Source organism: Achroia grisella, unplaced genomic scaffold, assembly GCF_030625045.1.
Source record: "Achroia grisella isolate CSIRO2021 unplaced genomic scaffold, CSIRO_AGI_Agris_v1 utg2156, whole genome shotgun sequence".
In the NCBI taxonomy this organism is placed as follows: domain Eukaryota; kingdom Metazoa; phylum Arthropoda; class Insecta; order Lepidoptera; family Pyralidae; genus Achroia; species Achroia grisella.
In genome coordinates, this window is record NW_026712714.1 from 1,641,831 (window position 1) to 1,663,581 (window position 21,751).

General features: G+C 33.3%; 1 protein-coding gene across 1 annotated transcript; it reads left to right on the top strand.

The window, feature by feature from the left end:
• The first annotated feature begins 12,091 nt into the window (after window positions 1–12,091).
• LOC131842312 (uncharacterized protein K02A2.6-like) lies at window positions 12,092–16,192 on the top strand. The gene has a single exon (XM_059190851.1). It carries the CDS (start codon window positions 12,092–12,094, stop codon window positions 16,190–16,192), a length of 4,101 nt encoding a protein of 1,366 aa, XP_059046834.1.
• Window positions 16,193–21,751: the final 5,559 nt, after the last annotated feature.

Genomic DNA, 21,751 nt, shown 5'->3' on the forward strand with positions numbered 1-21,751 from the left:
TAACACTAAAAGCAAAATAGGTATTTTCAAAATACTTTTTCAAAATGCATTACCCTTTGAGTTTTTGTCCAAACCTCAGATATTTTATTTATTTTAGGTATATCAATCATTACATAGTATAGTATAGTATAAAACAAAGTCGCTGTCGCATCTAACAAGTACATAAATAAAGAAAGAAGACTTTTTGGCTCTGAATATATTTCAAAAATCAATTACTTGTGTTAATCAATTTATATACTCTTTCTTATTTCATAGTACTTGTTTTGATCCGAGTATATACAGATACCGTAACGGTCTATTAATTATGAATTTATTATACCTAACCTAGATATTCTATTTTGACGAAACTCCGTGTAGTAGTAGTATCCGATAAGGGTATGCGAACCCTAAGTATTATTTCAAAATGACCAGTAACTTTGAATTTTGAATTTTGATTTTAATAAGCCTTTGAATCAACTTACCAAACGGACGCTCAAGGTTCGATTCCCGCCACCGATTTTTTTTGTTATTTTTTTTTTGTCTTTATTCTAATTTTAAATTAACTATTTTAATAATTAAATGAATTTAATCGAACAAAACGTTGTTAAGTATTCAATTAATTTTAATTTACATTACCTATTGTACTTTCTAAATTGTAAAGCAGCTAACAATTATAGTAAGATCTTATAAATAACTAACACAACAAGTAAAATATTTTATTTGTATTTTCTTTATTATTACAAATATTTTTTATGCATAATATAATAGTTAATATCACTTACAATTAATTTAATACTTAACAACGATTTTATCGATTAAATTCATTTAAATATAACCCATAAATGTATAAATATTATATATAAATAAATACATAATGATCTGATAATCAAATTATAAGTACAGTCTCAAATTGAAAGTAAGAAAAACAGAAAATATAGAGAGAACTATAGGGATATAACAGAAAGATGTGAAAAATGGAGAAGGACAGTAAAAAAGTTACAAATTTAAATAATGTTGCCGCAATTTCTGTTTAAATGAATTTATTACATTATTATATATATTAGGCATACGACTAGCCTTATGACTGTTACTTTTTTTTTAATCTATACATCTATACATGTAAATAAAATTGGAGTGTCTGTTTGCAATATTGAAATAACCGTTTTTACTACTTGCATATGAATATAAATACGGTACATACACCAAAATAACATATTTTACAAGTTTTGTCTGTCTGTCTGTCTGTTTGTTCCGGCTAATCTCTGAAATAGCTGGACCGATTTTGACGGGACTTTTTTTGGCAAGTAGCTGATGTAATAAGGATTAACTTACGCTACTGTTATTTTAGAAAAATAAAATAAAATTTCACGCGGACGAAGTCGCTGGGGCCAGCTAGTCTATAGATATACCGAGATTTAATATTTAAGTTGCTATTATGTTGTTGACAAAATTTTACTGTAATGTTACTATTACGTTATCCTACACAATTTGTATTATTTTGGATGAAAAAATAAATAAATAAATAATAATCTATACATATAAATAAAATTGGAGTGTCTGTTTGTAATATTGAAATAACCGTTTTTTACTACATGCATATGAATATATATAAGGTACATATACCAAAATAACAATTTTTATAATTTTTGTCTGTCTGTCTGTCGGTCTGTTTGTTCCGGCTAATCTCTGAAATGGCTGGACCGATTTTGACGGTACTTTTTTTTGGCAGGTAGCTGATTTATAAGGAGTAACTTAGGTTACTTTTATTTTAGAAAAATAAAGTTTAATTCCACGCGGACGAAGTCGCGGGAACAGCTTGTTTTTAATAAAAAGTGTTTATTTCATAGAAAAAACATCTTTTTTGTGGTACTTGAGAATGTTGAAGCCTGTTGTTTGTATTATTGAAATAACCGTTTTTTACTACTTGCATATGAATATAAATACGGTACATACACCAAAATAACATATTTTACAATTTTTGTCCGTCTGTCTGTTTGTTCCAGCTAATCTCTGAAATGGCTGGACCGATTTTGTCGGGACTTTTTTTGGCAGGTAGCCGATGTAATAAGGAGTAACTTAGGCTACTTTTATTTTAGAAAAATAAAGTTAAAAACCACGTGGACGAAGTCGCGGGAACAGCTACTGTATAATATATTAGAGATACCAACGTGTTTTTTTATTGATGACTAGCTGTACACGGGATTTCGTCCGTGTGGAATTTCACTTTATTTTTCTAAAATATAAGAAGTTAAATTCCACGCGGACGAAGTCGCGTGTACAGCTAGTTGTCGGTAGTCTAGCGATTTAGCTAGCACACCGCTTTGATTCCTGCTTGGTGGTCGAGGGTTCGATTCCTCGCACGCTGCAAACATTTGTATTCATGAGTATGATTGTTTGTAACGGTCTGGGTGTTTTCTATGTATAGATAATATATATGTATTTACGACAAAAAATCTTTGTATTTATATCAGTTGTCTAGTACCCATAACATAATCTTCAGCTAGCTTAACTTGGGTCTAGACAAAGCTGTGTGAATTGTCTTGAGATTACTATTATTACTATAATAAATCTTTTCAAATCAGCCGATGTTTATTTTTGCCATAATACGTGCTGTTACCATGTGATAATATTACGTACTTATTACTGTTTTAAATGTGATGCGTTCATTATTTGTATTTCCTTTGAATTAAAGACAAATGTATATATATATATATATACATTTATATAAACTTGCACACTTAGTTGATCCAGCCACGATCCGTAGATATTGCTGATTCCACTGTCTCTCTCTTTCTACCACTATAACGGTAGCGTGGCGGAACGGCAACATGTTGCCGTTCCGCGTTCTACCACTATCTTTGTATTCTAGTATGCGATGTTGCCGTTCCGGCCGAGACCATGCGTTGTTGCCAAATGTATTCGTCGATAGTAGTAGATACTCGATATATATTTTTTCAACAATTTACTGCAATAGTGAATCCGTATCGGCAAAATTTTTTAAATGCACAAAGATTTTTTTTTGGCTCTGAATATATTTAAAAATCATTTACTTGTGTGTTGATGAATTTATATACTAGTAAATGAAGTACCTAATACTTGTTTTGATTTGAATAGGTAGCGATATTATGAATTTATTATACGTAATCTAAAGATTTTGACGAAATAAAAGTAATTAGTTATCTGTTAACCTTGACTTCATGCTGGCACCAGTATTATCAGATGATGAACATACTCTTCGAAAACTTACAGCAGAAATATCGTGTTTGGACTCATTAGATAGGTCTCGATGAATAGAGTTTAAAAAACTTAAAATAAATGGTAAATTAGAAATAATGTATAAATACCACTTACGTAAAATTCAACCACTTTAAACTTAATAATAATAATAATTAGGAAAAGAGAAAAGCTATACATGCACTGAAAGTAATTGATGCCTTCCACACAATATTTTCAGTATTAAACAACTCTGTTTGTTCAGTAAAAGTGTAAATACACTGGTAACCTTTAATCATATTTTATATGCAAACATTACATATACAAACCCTAAAGTTTTATTTCAGAATAGCCAGCAGTTTTCAAGAAATAAGTCTTTGAAATTGTACGTGTAACTTATATATATACTAGTTTTTTCACCATAACAAACAACACCAATATGGCCTAGTTAGTAGTTTACCTGTGTACCAATTAATAATAATAGTAATCTCAGGACAATTCACACAGCTTCATCTAGACCCAAGTTAAGCTAGCTGAAGATTATGTTATGGGTACCAGACAACTGATATAAATACAAAGATTTTTTTCGTAAATACATATATATTATCTATACATAGAAAACACCCAGACCGTTACAAACAATCCTACTCATGAATACAAATGTTTGCAGCGTGCGAAGAATCGAACCCTCGACCACCAAGCAGGAATCAAAGCAGTGTGCTAAATCGCTAGACTACCGACAACTAGCTGTACACGCGACTTCGTCCGCGTGGAATTTAACTTCTTATATTTTAGAAAAATAAAGTGAAATTCCACACGGACGAAATCCCGTGTACAGCTAGTCATCAATAAAAAAACACGTTGGTATCTCTAATATATTATACAGTAGCTGTTCCCGCGACTTCGTCCACGTGGTTTTTAACTTTATTTTTCTAAAATAAAAGTAGCCTAAGTTACTCCTTATTACATCAGCTACCTGCCAAAAAAAGTCCCGTCAAAATCGGTCCAGCCATTACAGAGATTAGCTGGAACAAACAGACAGACGGAGAAAAATTGTAAAATATGTTATTTTGGTGTATGTACCGTATTTATATTCATATGCAAGTAGTAAAAAACGGTTATTTCAATATTACAAACAACAGGCTTCAACATTCTCAAGTACCACAAAAAAGATGTTTTTTCTATCAAATAAACCGTTTTTATTAAAAACAAGCTGTTCCCGCGACTTCGTCCGCGTGGAATTTAACTTTATTTTTCTAAAATAAAAGTAACCTAAGTTACTCCTTATAAATCAGCTACCTGCCAAAAAAAGTACCGTCAAAATCGGTCCAGCCATTTCAGAGATTAGCCGGAACAAACAGACCGACAGACAGACAGACAAAAATTATAAAAATTGTTATTTTGGTATATGTACCTTATATATATTCATATGCATGTAGTAAAAAACGGTTATTTCAATATTACAAACAGACACTCCAATTTTATTTATATGTATAGATGTATAGATTATTATTTATTTATTTATTCATTCAAAATAATACAAATTGTGTAGGATAACGTAATAGTAATATTACAGTAAAATTTTGTCAACAACATAATAGCAACTTAAGGCGACGCCGTGATAAACTATTACTTCAAAATCGGGCCCCGCGGTCTGCGCACCTCATGCACCCCGATAGTTTTACGTATCGCCGATCGACCGCCAGCGCTCGCTCGCTCTCCCCGTACCACGATATCACGAACACGCGTCCGTGTCGCAATGTAACGCGTGAATCAAGTAGACGAAGCTTCGGTCCCCAATTGAACAAAACTATTACGGAGTCTTCCTGTTTGTTTATATAATTTATATTTATGAAGGCACATTGATATTTTAGAATTTACAATACAGTGGAACTAACTACGATACGAATTAATTATAAAGATTCTTAAAGTAAATAATTAAATAGAAATATTGAGGTAGAGTTACATATTTCCGTGATTATAATTAACGTAAACTAGTGCTTTTATTACTATCTTTGAAAGAAACACCAAAAAATAATCTTTGTGTTTTTCGTATATATTGTAATTGGTAATTACGACGTTTATTTATTTGCCAACGACATTTTTTTGAAACAGCTAGATATTTTAATGTATACTACATATTAACTTACTTACGTTAAATGAAATGTGAAAATATACGAAGGTTAGTTACTTTATAAAAGAGACAGTAAGTCTACGTTTCTGTGAATGATAGGTCTATCAATTAAAAAATCTATATATATTATATATTTGATACAATAAACCTAAATTTAGCAATAATGTACCTGACTTTAATTTTATTTATTTGATACGCGTAGTGGACATTATTTCTTTATGTTTTAGAAAGTATATTTTTAAAAATGCGTAAGTAATTTAACATTATATGTAAGTAAAGTACGTAAAGATATACACTTTATGACAAAATAGTAAAACTTTTACAGTAATTTATAAATTATTATAATAAATATTAAGTTTTAATTACATGTAAAAAGGACGTGAACAATTACAACCTAATCATAAAAGATCTATTAACTTCATACAAATGAAATTATTGAATAATTATAGGTTTTAACATGATTATTTATATTTTTATGCATAATTAAATGACTATTCTGCAAACCTTCTCTATATAAACTATAAGTACGCGAAATTTCATATTCATCCGTCCGCGCTGTTTTTCGTAAAAAGGATAAAAAGTTATTACGATAAAAAGAAAAGGATAAAAAGTTGTCACGTATTAATACATACGTTTTAATAAATTTATATAATACTTTTCATTATTTCACTTTTTTATTTATTTATTTCCTTGGACCACCAAGGAATCTTAATTTTACGGCAAAATAATAAGGGAGATGGATAGTGGACATGTTTGCCATGAGTGAGCGAGACAGATATGACACCACTTTTACCAAAGGCAACAAAAGTAAGTAAAATAATTAAAATGAAGAAAAATCTTAACCTAGTTTAGTTTTATTTAAATAAGGATAATATTGAGGAATAAAAGTTTGAACTCGTTGTACGTGAAACGGATGCATTTCGGGTCTTTGTAAAATACGATGTGCTGTGCTATTACAATAAGAAAGAACGGGAAAAAGAAAAAAAAAAAGAAAAAAGAAGAAAAGTCTTTTCGTTTGTGTACAAACGAAAATACTTTGGTCATCTGCGACCTTTTGCAACACTTCTTCCTCGTAAGGAAAGCGAGTTCTACCTCCAGCCCGTATTTGATTCGGGAAATGGCCGCCCTCCGTGAGTGCGGCCGGTACATATAAGCAGTGATCTGGATAGCGCTCTAAATTTGGATATCTTTCACGATAAAGCCTAGCGGCAGCAATTGCATTGCATCTGCATTCCTCATAAATGAGGTGCTTGTTCGCAATTTTTTGTGAAGTAAATAACAAGGATACCAACACAAAAGTCCAATTCCAAAAGAGACAACCCAAAGTTGTCGGTATGGAATCAACAAGTTCAATTCACAAAAATCCAAGTCCAAAAAGAGAAGCCAACAACAGCGAATACGGAAAGACGCGCAGTAGGCTGAGCTGAAGCTGAAACAGAATGAGCAAAATGTACTAACTGGTGTCAGACTGGTAGCGTAGCCATTTGCTTGGTATGGCGACTGTATCTGTTTCATTCGCGCGCGTTTAAACGACGCATCTCCGTCTCACTGCGTGGCACATCTGTCTCCCTCGCTCACGACAACATGTCCACTACCCATTTCTCTCATCATTTTGCCGTAAGATTAAGAACCTACTACTATAAGCTTGTGTGAATAAGAAACATTTGAACGGAATAAAATGGGTTAGCAAAAATCGGGTTACTTGAGGTTTTTTTCTCGTTTTTTTTTAGTATGAAACTAACAAGTATTGTACATTTACAATCCTGATTAAATGTCCGAACTTTTAATGGCACTTTAGTACATTTTTTTAAAAGAGGGCTTTTCAAACTCGACAATTTATGAAAATTTTAAATATAGTTTAACAAATAGTCTTAATTCTAGAAAACTTGGGGCAATTGTGTCATTATTTTTTACTGTGATTCTAGAAATGTTATTTGGCTTTATGGTTCCAAAGTTTAAATGAACAAAAATAATAAAAATTAACCACAATGACCGAATAATGGTTATAGTTTGACCAAATTTCTAAGTTTTTCTTTAATGCCCCTAATTTTCAAACTGCATGGAATAGATTTTTTTCTGATTTTTCTCATGATGGTTACAATCAATTCTCTCACTGCTTGAAATTGAGTTCTGGGACAGCCTGTATAGTATAATCGAAGCCAAATATTTCACCATTACTTTGATTTGCTTTCCATAGCTACAAAGAAAAGTGCTTATCTAGACTTACTACAGATAAAAAGTACTTATCGGGGAAAATAAAGTTGAAAATATGTCACAAATATTTATGTGATACTCCAACATATAGTCGGACAGACAACAATGATTAATTAAATAATATTTTTGTGAAATTATTGACAATCAATAAGTTTTTTGATTACACTAAATATGTAGTAACATTGAGAAAAAATACTTTATTTTGGATTCAATATTATATATTATTAGTATTAGTACGTATAACATTTATTCGTATAAGTAAATAAAATAGTGTAAAAAATGTAAAAAGGGTAACTAAATGATTACATTACTTGAAATAGTAAAAGAATTAAGTTACAGTAATATTTAATTTTTGTATAAATTCATAGACGACTCCACGATTTTACTTTGTTATAATGAGTCAGTCGATTTTTTCTTTGGGTGTAGGGTTGTCACTTCGCCAATCCTAATAGCCGAACAGACCATCCAGTTTGGCGGGACATATTGGTAAAAAGGCCGGCTACCCATTGAGGGTGATACATTATTGAGGGTTTTGTGTCTCAATATCATGTAAATATTATAATTATCATGTAATTATATAATTTTGTAAATTATTATTAATAAGTGTTACTTTAGGTGCGACCCGACAAAATATTAAAAATTTAAATTGACCCGTTGATAAAAAAGGTTGCTCACCCCTGTTCTAGATAAACAGTTATCAACATTTTAAAATTCTTCTTAACGTCTAATGAAAGGTAATTGCATAAATAAGTATTATTTACCTGTACCTGTTACTTCAGCAACTAACGAAATAAAAAAACATCTAAGCAAAACAAAACTTCTTGAGTTAAGAAATAAAAAATAAAATTAGTTTTACAATAAAATAATGTAAAATCCTACCAAACGGCGTACAAGACTATTTATTTTAGTCAGATGCCAAAAAAAGTCCCGACAAAATCAGTGCAACCATTTCAGAGATCAGCCGGAACAAACAGACAGACAGACAGACAAAATTGGTAAAAAATGTTATTTTGGTGTATGTAACGTATTTATATTTATATGCATGTAGTAAAAAACGGTTTTTTCAATATTACCAACAAATACTCCAATTTTATTTATATGTATAGATAATGGGAGTGCCCTATTTTTATTTATAAATAACTACGAAATCAAAATAATGTAAAATTTGTTTATATTTTCTTAACCATTTCTTTACATTAATACTAAAAGTTTTTTATCATTTTTAACAATTAATTGTCACTACTTTACAAATTATTACTTAGTATTACATTCGTAATATGTACAATAAATCATTACTAACTGTATTAACTTAAATACAGTAATTGTTAAATGTAAAATTAGTAACTGTCACCCGCACCATACTATAGCGTACGCAGTATAGTATGACGAAATGATTTACGATTTGATAGCGAGGCGAGCTCTCCGCGCTAAGCACAGGTCCGACGTTGGCAGGGGCCGGGGACTGACTGACTTGGTCTAACTCTCATACAAAACAACTTGTGAGCAAGAGATTTTTTGCGGAAAAACAGTTTATCTTGTTTAAAATAAAAACTATTGATTATTATATACATCTGCATTACACTATTTATGTATGTGTTTAGTATAATGTATATTGAATAATTCGGGTCTTAAATCACTCCCGTTTTCTTATACCAGTCAAAAATATATTTTCTAAGACCAATCTTTGAGATTTTTTTCTCTGCTACAAAAGTTAATCAATCATGTAACGAGAACTGTCAATATGATGTCAAAGATCTGAAAAATGAAATACCTAAATATCAGCCCCGAAGGATTTGTAATTGCTGAGAAAAGTTAAGGTATCTGAGGTCAATATTTGCGATGCGTCGCCTTAAATATTAAATCTCGGTATATCTATAGACTAGCTGGCCCCAGCGACTTCATCCGCGTGAAATTTTATTTTATTTTTCTAAAATAACAGTAGCGTAAGTTACTCCTTATTACATCAGCTACTTGCCAAAAAAAGTCCCGTCAAAATCGGTCCAGCTATTTCAGAGATTAGCCGGAACAAACAAACGGACAGACAAAACTTGTAAAATATGTTATTTTGGTGTATGTACCGTATTTATATTCATATGCAGGTAGTAAAAAACGGTTATTTCAATATTACAAACAGACACTCCAATTTTATTTACATGTATAGATGTATAGATTAAAAAAAAAGTAACAGCATAAGGCTAGTCGTATGCCTAATATATATAATAATGTAATAAATTCATTTAAACAGAAATTGCGGGAACATTATTTAAATTTCTAACTTTTTTACTGTCCTCCTTTTTTCACATCTTTCTGTTATATCCCTATAGTTCTCTCTATATTTTCTGTTTTTCTTACTTTCAATTTGAGACTGTACTTATAATTTGATTATCGGATCATTATGTATTTATTTATACATTTATGGGTTATATATTTATGTATGTATATTGTTATTTTTTTATAGAAATGTATATTTTGCTTATCTTTATTATCTTTATAAATCTTTTTTTGACATTTCTTATTTATATTAGTGCACCGCCAATAATCTTTCGCTGCACCACTCATGGTTGCCTGGTAAATAACGCGGCAAGATATTAAGTCCGCCACATGTACAATTTTTTTTGTGCATTAAAGTTAAATAAATAAAAAAAATACAATACTGTTTAATGAAAATGCGTATTGTCTAGTGCTGTGAGATGTATCAAAATAAGGTCAACAAAAAAGTCCGTGATGGTATATGTCTATCTCTCAAGGATAACCAACAATAACCATTTTTTATCTTTTACATTTTACGGGAATTTTTTTTATCGTATGTTTCCCTTAAAATCATGTAAACTATGCTATTATGTCATAATCTAAAGAAATAATAATATTTTATAGTGAAATATCCACTATAAAATACCAAAAAGTAGCAATGTAATTCGTTACGACTTTTTGGCTCTGAATATATTCCAAAAATCAATTAATTATGTTGATCACTTTATATACTCGTCCTTACTGCGATACTTATTTACATCCGAATATATATAGATACCGTAACGGTCTATCAATTATGAATTTATTAATTTACTAATGTAGATATTTTATATTCGCAATGCTCCATACATGCAAGCTCCAGCAACGGTGGAGGCAGGGTCCCCCCTGCACCGTACACCGCACCCCGCGCACACAAACAAATTAGATATTTTTTGAATACACAAAGACTTTTTGGCTCTGTATATATATTTCAAAAATCAGTTAATTGTGTTGATCACTTTATATACTGGTCCTTACTGCGATACTTATTTTAATCCGAATATATATAGATACCGTAACGGTCTATCAATTATGAATTTACTAATCTACATATTTTATATTCGCAATGCTCCATACATGCAAGCTCCAGCAACGGTGGAGGCAGGGGGAGCACCGTACACCGCACCCCGCGCACATAAACAAATTAGAATAAATTAAATTCATAAGATTATTTATATATTTCGACTGCCTCGGTGGTCACACCGCTTTACATCCGATGGTCGCGGGTTCGATTTCTCGCACGATGCAAACATTTGTACTCATCGGTCATCGATTGTTTTCATCGGTCTGGGTGTTTTATATGTATATTATATATGTATTTACAAAATAAAAATATCTATTTATATCAGTTCAGTATCAGTCTGTGTTAATTGTCCAGGGTTATTTATTATATTTTTATAAACGGTTATCTTTTTCCATCGCACCGCTCGCTATCGACAGTGAATTCATAGAAATGTCACTCTAAAAACAAAAATAGTTTTGTGTTTTGCATTTCAAATACTAAATGCAAAATAGGTATTTTCAAAATACTTTTTAAAAATTAAGTACCTTTTGAATTTTTGTCCAAACCTCAGATATTTTATTTATTTTAGGTATATCAATCATTACATAGTAATATAAAAACAAAGTCGCTGTCGCATCTAACAGTACATAAACAAAGAAAGAAGACTTTGGCTCTGATACCGTAACGGCCTATGAATTATGAATTTATTATACCTAATCTAGATATTTTATATTCGCAATGCTACGTACATTGTAATATCCGCCTCCATTCATTGTAACGGTGGAGGGACTAAATAGTTGAATAAAACTGAATAAGCAGTTGCTCCACTCTATAGGTACTGCGTCGTCGTCGTATGCTGTTCATTTTTTCAGTCGTTTTGGCGCCAAGAGAGGGTCACATAGTCGTGGTCAAGTTAAGAACTTATAATTTAATTTTGATAACAATAGATACAAGTAAAAAGTAGGTATTATATTAATGTACGTAAGTACTGTACTTAAAAATATTTATTCTTTACTGTATGTACATTTGAAAAACTTAACACTTAAGGACTTTGAAATGTAGGTATATGAATTATTGATAAATGACGGTTGTCACCTTTGTATTATAATACTTAGTTTAGTTTGCAATAAATCGGCTATCGGATAACTGCGTTTTATTCAAAGAACATTACATTGGCGACGAGATAAAAATAAAAACAGATATATCTGTTACGGTGTGTAATATTAAAATATTGATATAATTAGAAGTACGAATTCGCCATGGCAATGGGTAAAATAAGTGAATTCGATATACATTCTGGAAATTGGACTTTGTACACGGAACGTTTGGAGATGTATTTCAAAGTGAACGGAATACAACGCGACTTGTGGTTGCCAACATTGATAGCAGTCATGGGCGATGCGGCGTACGAACTATTAAGTAACTTGATCAGCCCACGTAAGCCATCGGAAGGAACATACGAAGCAGTGGTAAATTTATTAAGAAATCATTTGCAACCAAAACGGTCGGTAGTGGCGGAAAGATATTATTTCAGACTACGAAGACAGTTAAAAAGTGAAAGTGTACTACAATATATATCAGAATTAAAAAAACTAACTAAATATTGTGAGTTCGGTGCCATGCTCGAAGAGAGTTTGAGAGATCAGCTCGTTTGTGGACTGACGAGTGATGTAATCCGGCAACGACTTTTTGCGGAGGACGGGCTGGATTACGCGAAGGCAGTTAGAATAGCCTGTGCGTTGGAGGCAGCAGAACGGGATGCGGCCGCGGTGGAGCTGATGGACAGCAGGGTAGGCGCGCCAGCGGGAACCAGTGCCGTAATGGCGATCAAACAAGCTGTGGGGGGTGACCGGAACGGCGGCAGTCAGCGGCAGAATAATTACATACCGGTTCAGAGTGGAAATAATGCTCGGCAATGCTATGCTTGTGGGGGCACAGATCACTGGAAGAGCACATGTCGGTTCAGGAATTACACCTGTGGCCGATGTAAGCAAATAGGCCATCTTAGAAGAATGTGTTCTAAGGGAGCGAAGAGCAAGGGAGGCCAGAATAACCGGGATAGAATTTTCCACGTCCAGGAAGCGCAGACTACCTCGGAGGCGAAGTCGGATAGCAGCAATACGGACTTGGAGGAAGAGATACATCAGTTATGTTTAAATAGTTATAAACCGGTAAGAGTATCTTTGTTAATAGACAATGTTAATATAGAGATGGAGATAGATACCGGTTCGGCTATATCGTGTATCAGTAAACTAACATATGAAAGATATTTCAAAAATCGACCGCTAGAAAAAATAGATTTGTATTTAAAATTCTATGATGGTAGCCGAATAAAACCGGTTGGCGTCATTAGACCGATGGTCCGATATGGGGGAAAAAGTAAAAATTTAGAGTTATTGGTTATCGAAGGGGGTACTACGTCGTTATTAGGTAGACAATGGCTGAGTGACTTAAAAATTAAAATACCATGTTTTATGAAGTCATGCAACAATGTGTCAATATTATCACAAAATAGTAATAGTAATAATAGTAATTTACTATCTGTACTCGACAGATATAAGGAATTATTCGATGGCAAGCTGGGTCGGTTCACGGGGGGCAAGGCGACGCTGCGGCTGCGGGAGGGGGCGGCGCCGGTGTACTACCGCGCGCGACCGCTGCCTTACGCGCTGCGCCCCGCTGTCGACGCGGAGCTAGACTCCATGCTGCGCGAAGGAATCATCAGACCGGTCGACAGCTCGGACTGGGCTACTCCCTTGGTACCCGTGCGTAAGGCGGACGGTGGGCTACGCCTCTGTGCGGATTACAAGGTGACTTTGAATCCAGTACTATTAGTAGACAGATTTCCATTGCCGCGGATAGATGATCTCTTAGTGGGGTTAAACGGGGCTAAGGTATATTCGAAAATTGACTTATCACAGGCCTATAATCAGATTGAGCTAGACGATTCCAAGGAAATTACGGTAATTAACACGCATAGGGGTTTATATGTATATAACAGATTAGTATATGGTCTATCGTCAAGTCCGGGCATTTTCCAGCGTATTATGATGAATCTTTTTAATGATATTCCGAATGTGGAAATATTCTTAGACGATATAATAATAGGTACCCCTGATGAAAAATCACATTTATTCACTTTAAATAAGGTTTTAAATAAGTTACACTCCCACGGACTGAAATTAAAAAAGAGTAAATGCCAATTCATGATGGAGGAAGTAAAATATCTAGGATATGTTATTTCAAAAGACGGGTTTAAGGTAGATCCCGAGAAAATGGAGGCAATTAGAAAACTTCCTCACCCGTCTGATATATCCGAATTACGTTCATTCTTAGGGTTTGTCAATTTTTATTCAAAATTTATTAAAAACATAAGTTCTATTTTAGTTCCCTTATATTGGTTACTAAAAAAAGGGGTCACGTGGGAGTGGACGAAGGAGTGTGAAGCGGCCTTCACAGAAATTAAATCTATTCTTATGAGCGGCAGAGTATTAGCACATTACGATCCCGATAAGCCCTTATATTTAACGTGTGACGCGAGTGCGCGCGGTATAGGCGGAGTGCTCACACAGAGGGACGGCGCGAGCGGGACGGAACGACCGGTAGTGTTTGTATCGCGGGCGCTGTCCGACGCGGAGAAACATTATGCACAAATTGATCGGGAGGCTTTAGCGATCGTATTTTGTTTGCAAAAACTTCATCAGTACGTGTACGGGCGGCGTTTTATACTACGCACCGATCACAAGCCACTCGTTAGTATTTTCGGCCCAAAACATGGTATTCCGGCGATGGCTGCTAGTAGACTGCAACGTTGGGCTATAAAAATCGCGGCGTATTCTTATGAAATTGAGTATGTAAATACCAAAGATAACGCAGCCGATGGATTGTCGAGATTACCCATTCAATCAAAGTTCCCTTCAAGCCTCCCGGAGCAAACATATCTACATTTTGCACATAATGCCTTACTAATGGATCATAGTGAGATAAAATTGCAAACTCAACGGGATTCAATCTTGAGTAGAATATTATGTTATATACGTGATGGCTGGCCATCGGTTAATGAAGTTAGAACAATCCAACCATTTTTCAATCGAAAAACTGAGCTCTATGAGGAGTTAGGCTGTATTATGTGGGGCCATCGAGTGGTGGTGCCCGAATGTTGTAGAAGTGTCGTGTTAGCGGAATTACACGAGCCGCACATGGGTATAGTAAAGACCAAGGCCTTGGCACGAAGTTACGTGTGGTGGCCCGGCATAGATGAAGCGATTGAACAACAATGTCGTATGTGTAATACGTGCGCGGCTGAGGCGGACGCACCACCTCGGCACGCGCCCACTCCGTGGCCGTGGCCAACTCGACCGTGGTCCAGAATACATATGGATTTTTTGGGTCCCATTAATAATAAAATTTACTTAGTAATTGTGGATGCACATACAAAGTGGTTAGAAGTATTTCAAGTTCCCAGTACTGCGGCAGTACATTGTATAGCCAAGTTAAGCGAGTTATTTGCGAGATGGGGTATTCCGAAACAAATAGTCTCTGATAACGGACCTCCGTTTTCAAGTTACGATTTTGAAGCATTCACTAAAAGTTTAGGTATTATTCATTTGCATACGGCTCCGTACCATCCAGCTTCTAATGGAGCCGCAGAAAATGCCGTTCGTACGATTAAAAGAGTGATAAAAAAGGCCTTACGAGACGGGACGGATATAAATTTAAGTATAAATTTTTTTTTACTACACTATAGAAATATCGCACATTGTACTACGGGAGAATGCCCGGCGTCGTTAATGTTAGGTCGTAGATTGCGGACTAAGCTGGATGTCTTGAGACCTAATTTAGAAAACAAGTTATCTCAGGCTCGTCAACGCAAACAGCAGCGAGAAGGGGTTGCGTTGGAAATAGAACGTAAATTAAAACCGGGAGATGAGATATGGTTACGACAATATAGTGGAGCACATAAGTGGCTACCAGGAACAGTGACAGAACGTTTAGGTACAACTGATTATAAGGTTTGTGATACGTCGGGTAGGGAATCACATAGACATATCGATCAATTAAAAAGGAGATCAAGGTCGTCTGTAATTGGTACATCGTCTTTACCATCCGACGAGGGAGCAGCTGGCGACTGGCCTGAGGGTAGTAATGAGAACCCGGGTAGATATTCGGTTGACAAAGAAGATAGGGAGCTTAAAGATACGAATACGATGGATAGAATCGGTGAGCTTGAGAAAGAAGGAAGGGTCCCCTCCCCAGTAGCAGTCGACGAAGAACCCAAAGCTGAAAAATCCTCTAGTCCACCGACCCAGTCTCGCCGTCCTATAAGGCAGTGTCGATTGAATAAACGCCTAATTAATTAAGGCTATTGTAAGGCTACAATACCGTATTCATTGTCATAAATGTAAATAGGTAAGATATAATAATTTGTTATAAATGTATACATATACATATGTGTAATCACTTTGGATTAGAATTAAGTAATTACTGTGCAACTAATTTTGGGTACTTTGTTTTTGTTAATTAGAATAGATATACCTCATACATAATTGTAAGCTTTTAGTTCTAGATTTTTCATCTTCCGTCTTTTGTATTTATGAGGTAAGGGATTAATTGGAAATTAGAAGGGAGGATTGAAATGTAGGTATATGAATTATTGATAAATGACGGTTGTCACCTTTGTATTATAATACTTAGTTTAGTTTGCAATAAATCGGCTATCGGATAACTGCGTTTTATTCAAAGAACATTACAGACTTGTACATATACACGTACATACTGCCATTTTCTCTTAAAGACATCCAGAGAAGCACTATTTATCAAATACGCGGGGTGCACCGACCTTTGACCCTATAACACCTGATTCGCGCGTAACGAATTACATTGCTACTTTTTGGTATTTTATAGTGGATATGTCACTATAAAATATTATTATTTCTTTAGATTATGACATAATAACATAGTTTACATGATTTTAAGGGAAACATACGATAAAAAAAAATCCCGTAAAATGTAAAAGATAAAAAATGGTTATTGTTGGTTATCCTTAAGAGATAGACATATACCATCACGGACTTTTTTGTTGACCTTATTTTGATACATCTCAAAGCACTAGACAACACGCATTTTCATTAAACAGTATTGTATTTTTTTATTTCTTTAACTTTAATGCACAAAAAAATTTGTACATGTGGCGGACTTAATATTTTGCCGCGTTATTTACCAGGCAACCATGAGTGGTGCAGCGAAAGATTATTGGCGGTGCACTAATATAAATAAGAAATGTCAAAAAAAGATTTATAAAGATAATAAAGATAAGCAAAATATACATTTCTATAAAAAAATAACAATATACATACATAAATATATATCTAAGTATAACCCATAAATGTATAAATATTATATATAAGTAAATACATAATGATCCGATAATCAAATTATAAGTACAGTCTCAAATTGAAAGTAAGAAAATCAGAAAATATAGAGAGAGAGAACTATATGGATATAACAGAAAGATGTGAAAAAAGGAGAAGGACAGTAAAAAAGTTACAAATTTAAATAATGTTCCCGCAATTTCTGTTTAAATGAATTTATTACATTATTATATATATTAGGCATACGACTAGCCTTATGACTGTTACTTTTTTTTTAATCTATACACCTATACATGTAAATAAAATTGGAGTGTCTGTTTGTAATATTGAAATAACCGTTTTTTACTACTTGCATATGAATATAAATACGGTACATACACCAAAATAACATATTTTACAAGTTTTGTCTGTCTGTCTGTCTGTTTGTTCCGGCTAATCTCTGAAATAGCTGGACCGATTTTGACGGGACTTTTTTTGGCAAGTAGCTGATGTAATAAGGAGTAACTTACGCTACTGTTATTTTAGAAAAATAAAATAAAATTTCACGCGGACGAAGTCGCTGGGGCCAGCTAGTCTATAGATATACCGAGATTTAATGTTTAAGTTGCTATTATGTTGTTGACAAAATTTTACTGTAATGTTACTATTACGTTATCCTACACAATTTGTATTATTTTGGATGAATAAATAAATAAATAATAATCTATACATCTATACATTTAATAAAAATTGGAGTGTCTGTTTGTAATATAGAAAAAACCGTTTTTTACTACATGCATATGAATATATATAAGGTACATATACCAAAATAACAATTTTTATAATTTTTGTCTGTCTGTCTGTCGGTCTGTTTGTTCCGGCTAATCTCTGAAATGGCTGGACCGATTTTGACGGTACTTTTTTTGGCAGGTAGCTGATTTATAAGGAGTAACTTAGGCTACTTTTATTTTAGAAAAATAAAGTTAATTCCACGCGGTCGAAGTCGCGGGAACAGCTTGTTTTTAATAAAAACTGTTTATTTGATAAAAAAACATCTTTTTTGTGGTACTTGAGAATGTTGAAGCCTGTTGTTTGTAATATTGAAATAACCGTTTTTTACTACTTGCATATGAATATAAATACGGTACATACACCAAAATAACATATTTTACAATTTTTGTCTGTCTGTCTGTTTGTTCCGGCTAATCTCTGAAATGGCTGGACCGATTTTGACGGGACTTTTTTTGGCAGGTAGCTGATGTAATAAGGAGTAACTTAGGCTACTTTTATTTTAGAAAAATAAAGTTAAAAACCACGTGGACGAAGTCGCGGGAACAGCTAGTGTATAATATATTAGAGATACCTACGTGTTTTTTATTGATGACTAGCTGTACACGGGATTTCGTCCGTGTTGAATTTAACTTTATTTTTCTAAAATATAAGAAGTTAAATTCCACGCGGACGAAGTCGGGTGTACAGCTAGTTGTCGGTAGTCTAGCGATTTAGCTAGCACACTGCTTTGATTCCTGCTTGGTGGTCGAGGGTTCGATTCCTCGCACGCTGCAAACATTTGTATTCATGAGTATGATTGTTTGTAACGGTCTGGGTGTTTTCTATGTATAGATAATATATATGTATTTACGAAAAAAAATCTTTGTATTTATATCAGTACCCATAACATAATCTTCAGCTAGCTTAACTTTGGTCTAGATGAAGCTGTGTGAATTGTCCTGAGATTACTATTATTACTATAATAAATCTTTTCAAATCAGCCGATGTTTATTTTTGCCATAATACGTGCTGTTACCATGTGATAATATTACGTACGTACTTATTAAACTATTAACTTATTATTAAATTGTTTGTAACGGTCTGGGTGTTTTCTATGTATAGATAATATATATGTATTTACGAAAAAATCTTTGTATTTATATCAGTACCCATAACATAATCTTCAGCTAGCTTAACTTGGGTCTAGATGAAGCTGTATGAATTGTCCTGAGATTACTATTATTATTAATTGGTACACAGGTAAACTACTAACTAGGCCATATTGGTGTTGTTTGTTATGGTGAAAAAACTAGTAGGTATATATATAAGTTACACGTACAATTTCAAAGACTTATTTCTTGAAAACTACTGGCTATTCTGAAATAAAACTTTAGTGTTTGTATATGTAATGTTTGCATATAAAATATGATTAAAGGTTACCAGTGTATTTACACTTCTACTGAACAAACAGAGTTGTTTAATACTGAAAATATTGTGTGGAAGGCATCAATTACTTTCAGTGCATGTATAGCTTTTCTCTTTTCCTAATTATTATTATTATTAAGTTTAAAGTGGTTGAATTTTACGTAAGGGGTTTTTATACATTATTTCTAATGTACCATTTATTTTAAGTTTTTTAAACTCTATTCATCGAGACCTATCTAATGAGTCCAAACACGATATTTCTGCTGTAAGTTTTCGAAGAGTATGTTCATCATCTGATAATACTGGTGCCAGCATGAAGTCAAGGTTAACAGATAACTAATTACTTTTATTTCGTCAAAATCTTTAGATTACGTATAATAAATTCATAATATCGCTACCTATTCAAATCAAAACAAGTATTAGGTACTTCATGTACTAGTATATAAATTAATCAACACACAAGTAAATGATTTTTAAATATATTCAGAGCCAAAAAATCTTTGTGCATTTAAAAAAAATGCCGATACGGATTCACTATTGCAGGAAATTGTTGAAAAAATATATATCGAGTATAAGTATCTACTACTATCGACGAATACATTTGGCAACAACGCATGGTCTCGGCCGGAACGGCAACATCGCATATTAGAATACAAAGATAGTGATAGAAAGAGAGAGACAGTGGATCAACAATATCTACGGATCGTGGCTGGATCAACTAAGTGTGCAAGTGTATATAATATATATATATATATATATATACATTTGTCTTTAATTCAAAGGAAATATAAATAATGAACGCATCACATTTAAAACAGTATAAATAGTTAATAATTTAATAATAAGTTAATAGTTTAATAAGTACGTACGTAATATTATCACATGGTAACAGCACGTATTATGGCAAAAATAAACATCGGCTGATTTGAAAAGATTTATTATAGTAATAATAGTAATCTCAGGACAATTCACACAGCTTCATCTAGACCAAAGTTAAGCTAGCTGAAGATTATGTTATGGGTACTGATATAAATACAAAGATTTTTTTTCGTAAATACATATATATTATCTATACATAGAAAACACCCAGACCGTTACAAACAATCATACTCATGAATACAAATGTTTGCAGCGTGCGAGGAATCGAACCCTCGACCACCAAGCAGGAATCAAAGCAGTGTGCTAGCTAAATCGCTAGACTACCGACAACTAGCTGTACACGCGACTTCGTCCGCGTGGAATTTAACTTCTTATATTTTAGAAAAATAAAGTTAAATTCAACACGGACGAAATCCCGTGTACAGCTAGTCATCAATAAAAAAACACGTAGGTACCTCTAATATATTATACACTAGCTGTTCCCGCGACTTCGTCCACGTGGTTTTTAACTTTATTTTTCTAAAATAAAAGTAGCCTAAGTTACTCCTTATTACATCAGCTACCTGCCAAAAAAAGTCCCGTCAAAATCGGTCCAGCCATTTCAGAGATTAGCCGGAACAAACAGACAGACAGACTAAAATTATAAAAATAGTTATTTTGGTATATGTACCTTATATATATTCATATGCATGTAGTAAAAAACGGTTTTTTCAATATTACAAACAGACACTCCAATTTTTATTAAATGTATAGATGTATAGATTATTATTTATTTATTTATTTATTTATTCATCCAAAATAATACAAATTGTGTAGGATAACGTAATAGTAACATTACAGTAAAATTTTGTCAATAACATAATAGCAACTTAAACATTAAATCTCGGTATATCTATAGACTAGCTGGCCCCAGCGACTTCGTCCGCGTGAAATTAAAAAATAAAATAATTTTTCTAAAATAACAGTAGCGTAAGTTACTCCTTATTACATCAGCTACTTGCCAAAAAAAGTCCCGTCAAAATCGGTCCAGCTATTTCAGAGATTAGCCGCAACAAACAGACAGACAGACAGACTGTACTATGCTATACTATGTATTGATTGATATACCTAAAATAAATATAATATCTGAGGTTTGAACAAAAACTCAAAGGGTAATTTATTTTGAAAAAGTATTTTGAAAATACCTATTTTGCTTTTAGTGTTATAGTACTTTAACTGTTATGTTTTAAGTAACAATGTTTAATTATAATTAATACTACTGCACCAACACTCCGATCGTGCAAAAAATTTAGCTGTTTCATTATTTTTTAGTTCAATTAGTGGTCTACCTAAGTCCTGGGCTAAGGGGGGGGAGAGTCATGACCCCCCATGACTCCCAAGACCTCCATGACGCTCCCCCCTGGATCCGCCGTTACGTCTTCTCTTCATTCGCTCAGTAACGTTGTTACAAAAGGAAAAATTCCCGTCCAAAAAATAACAAGTATTGAGGTTTGA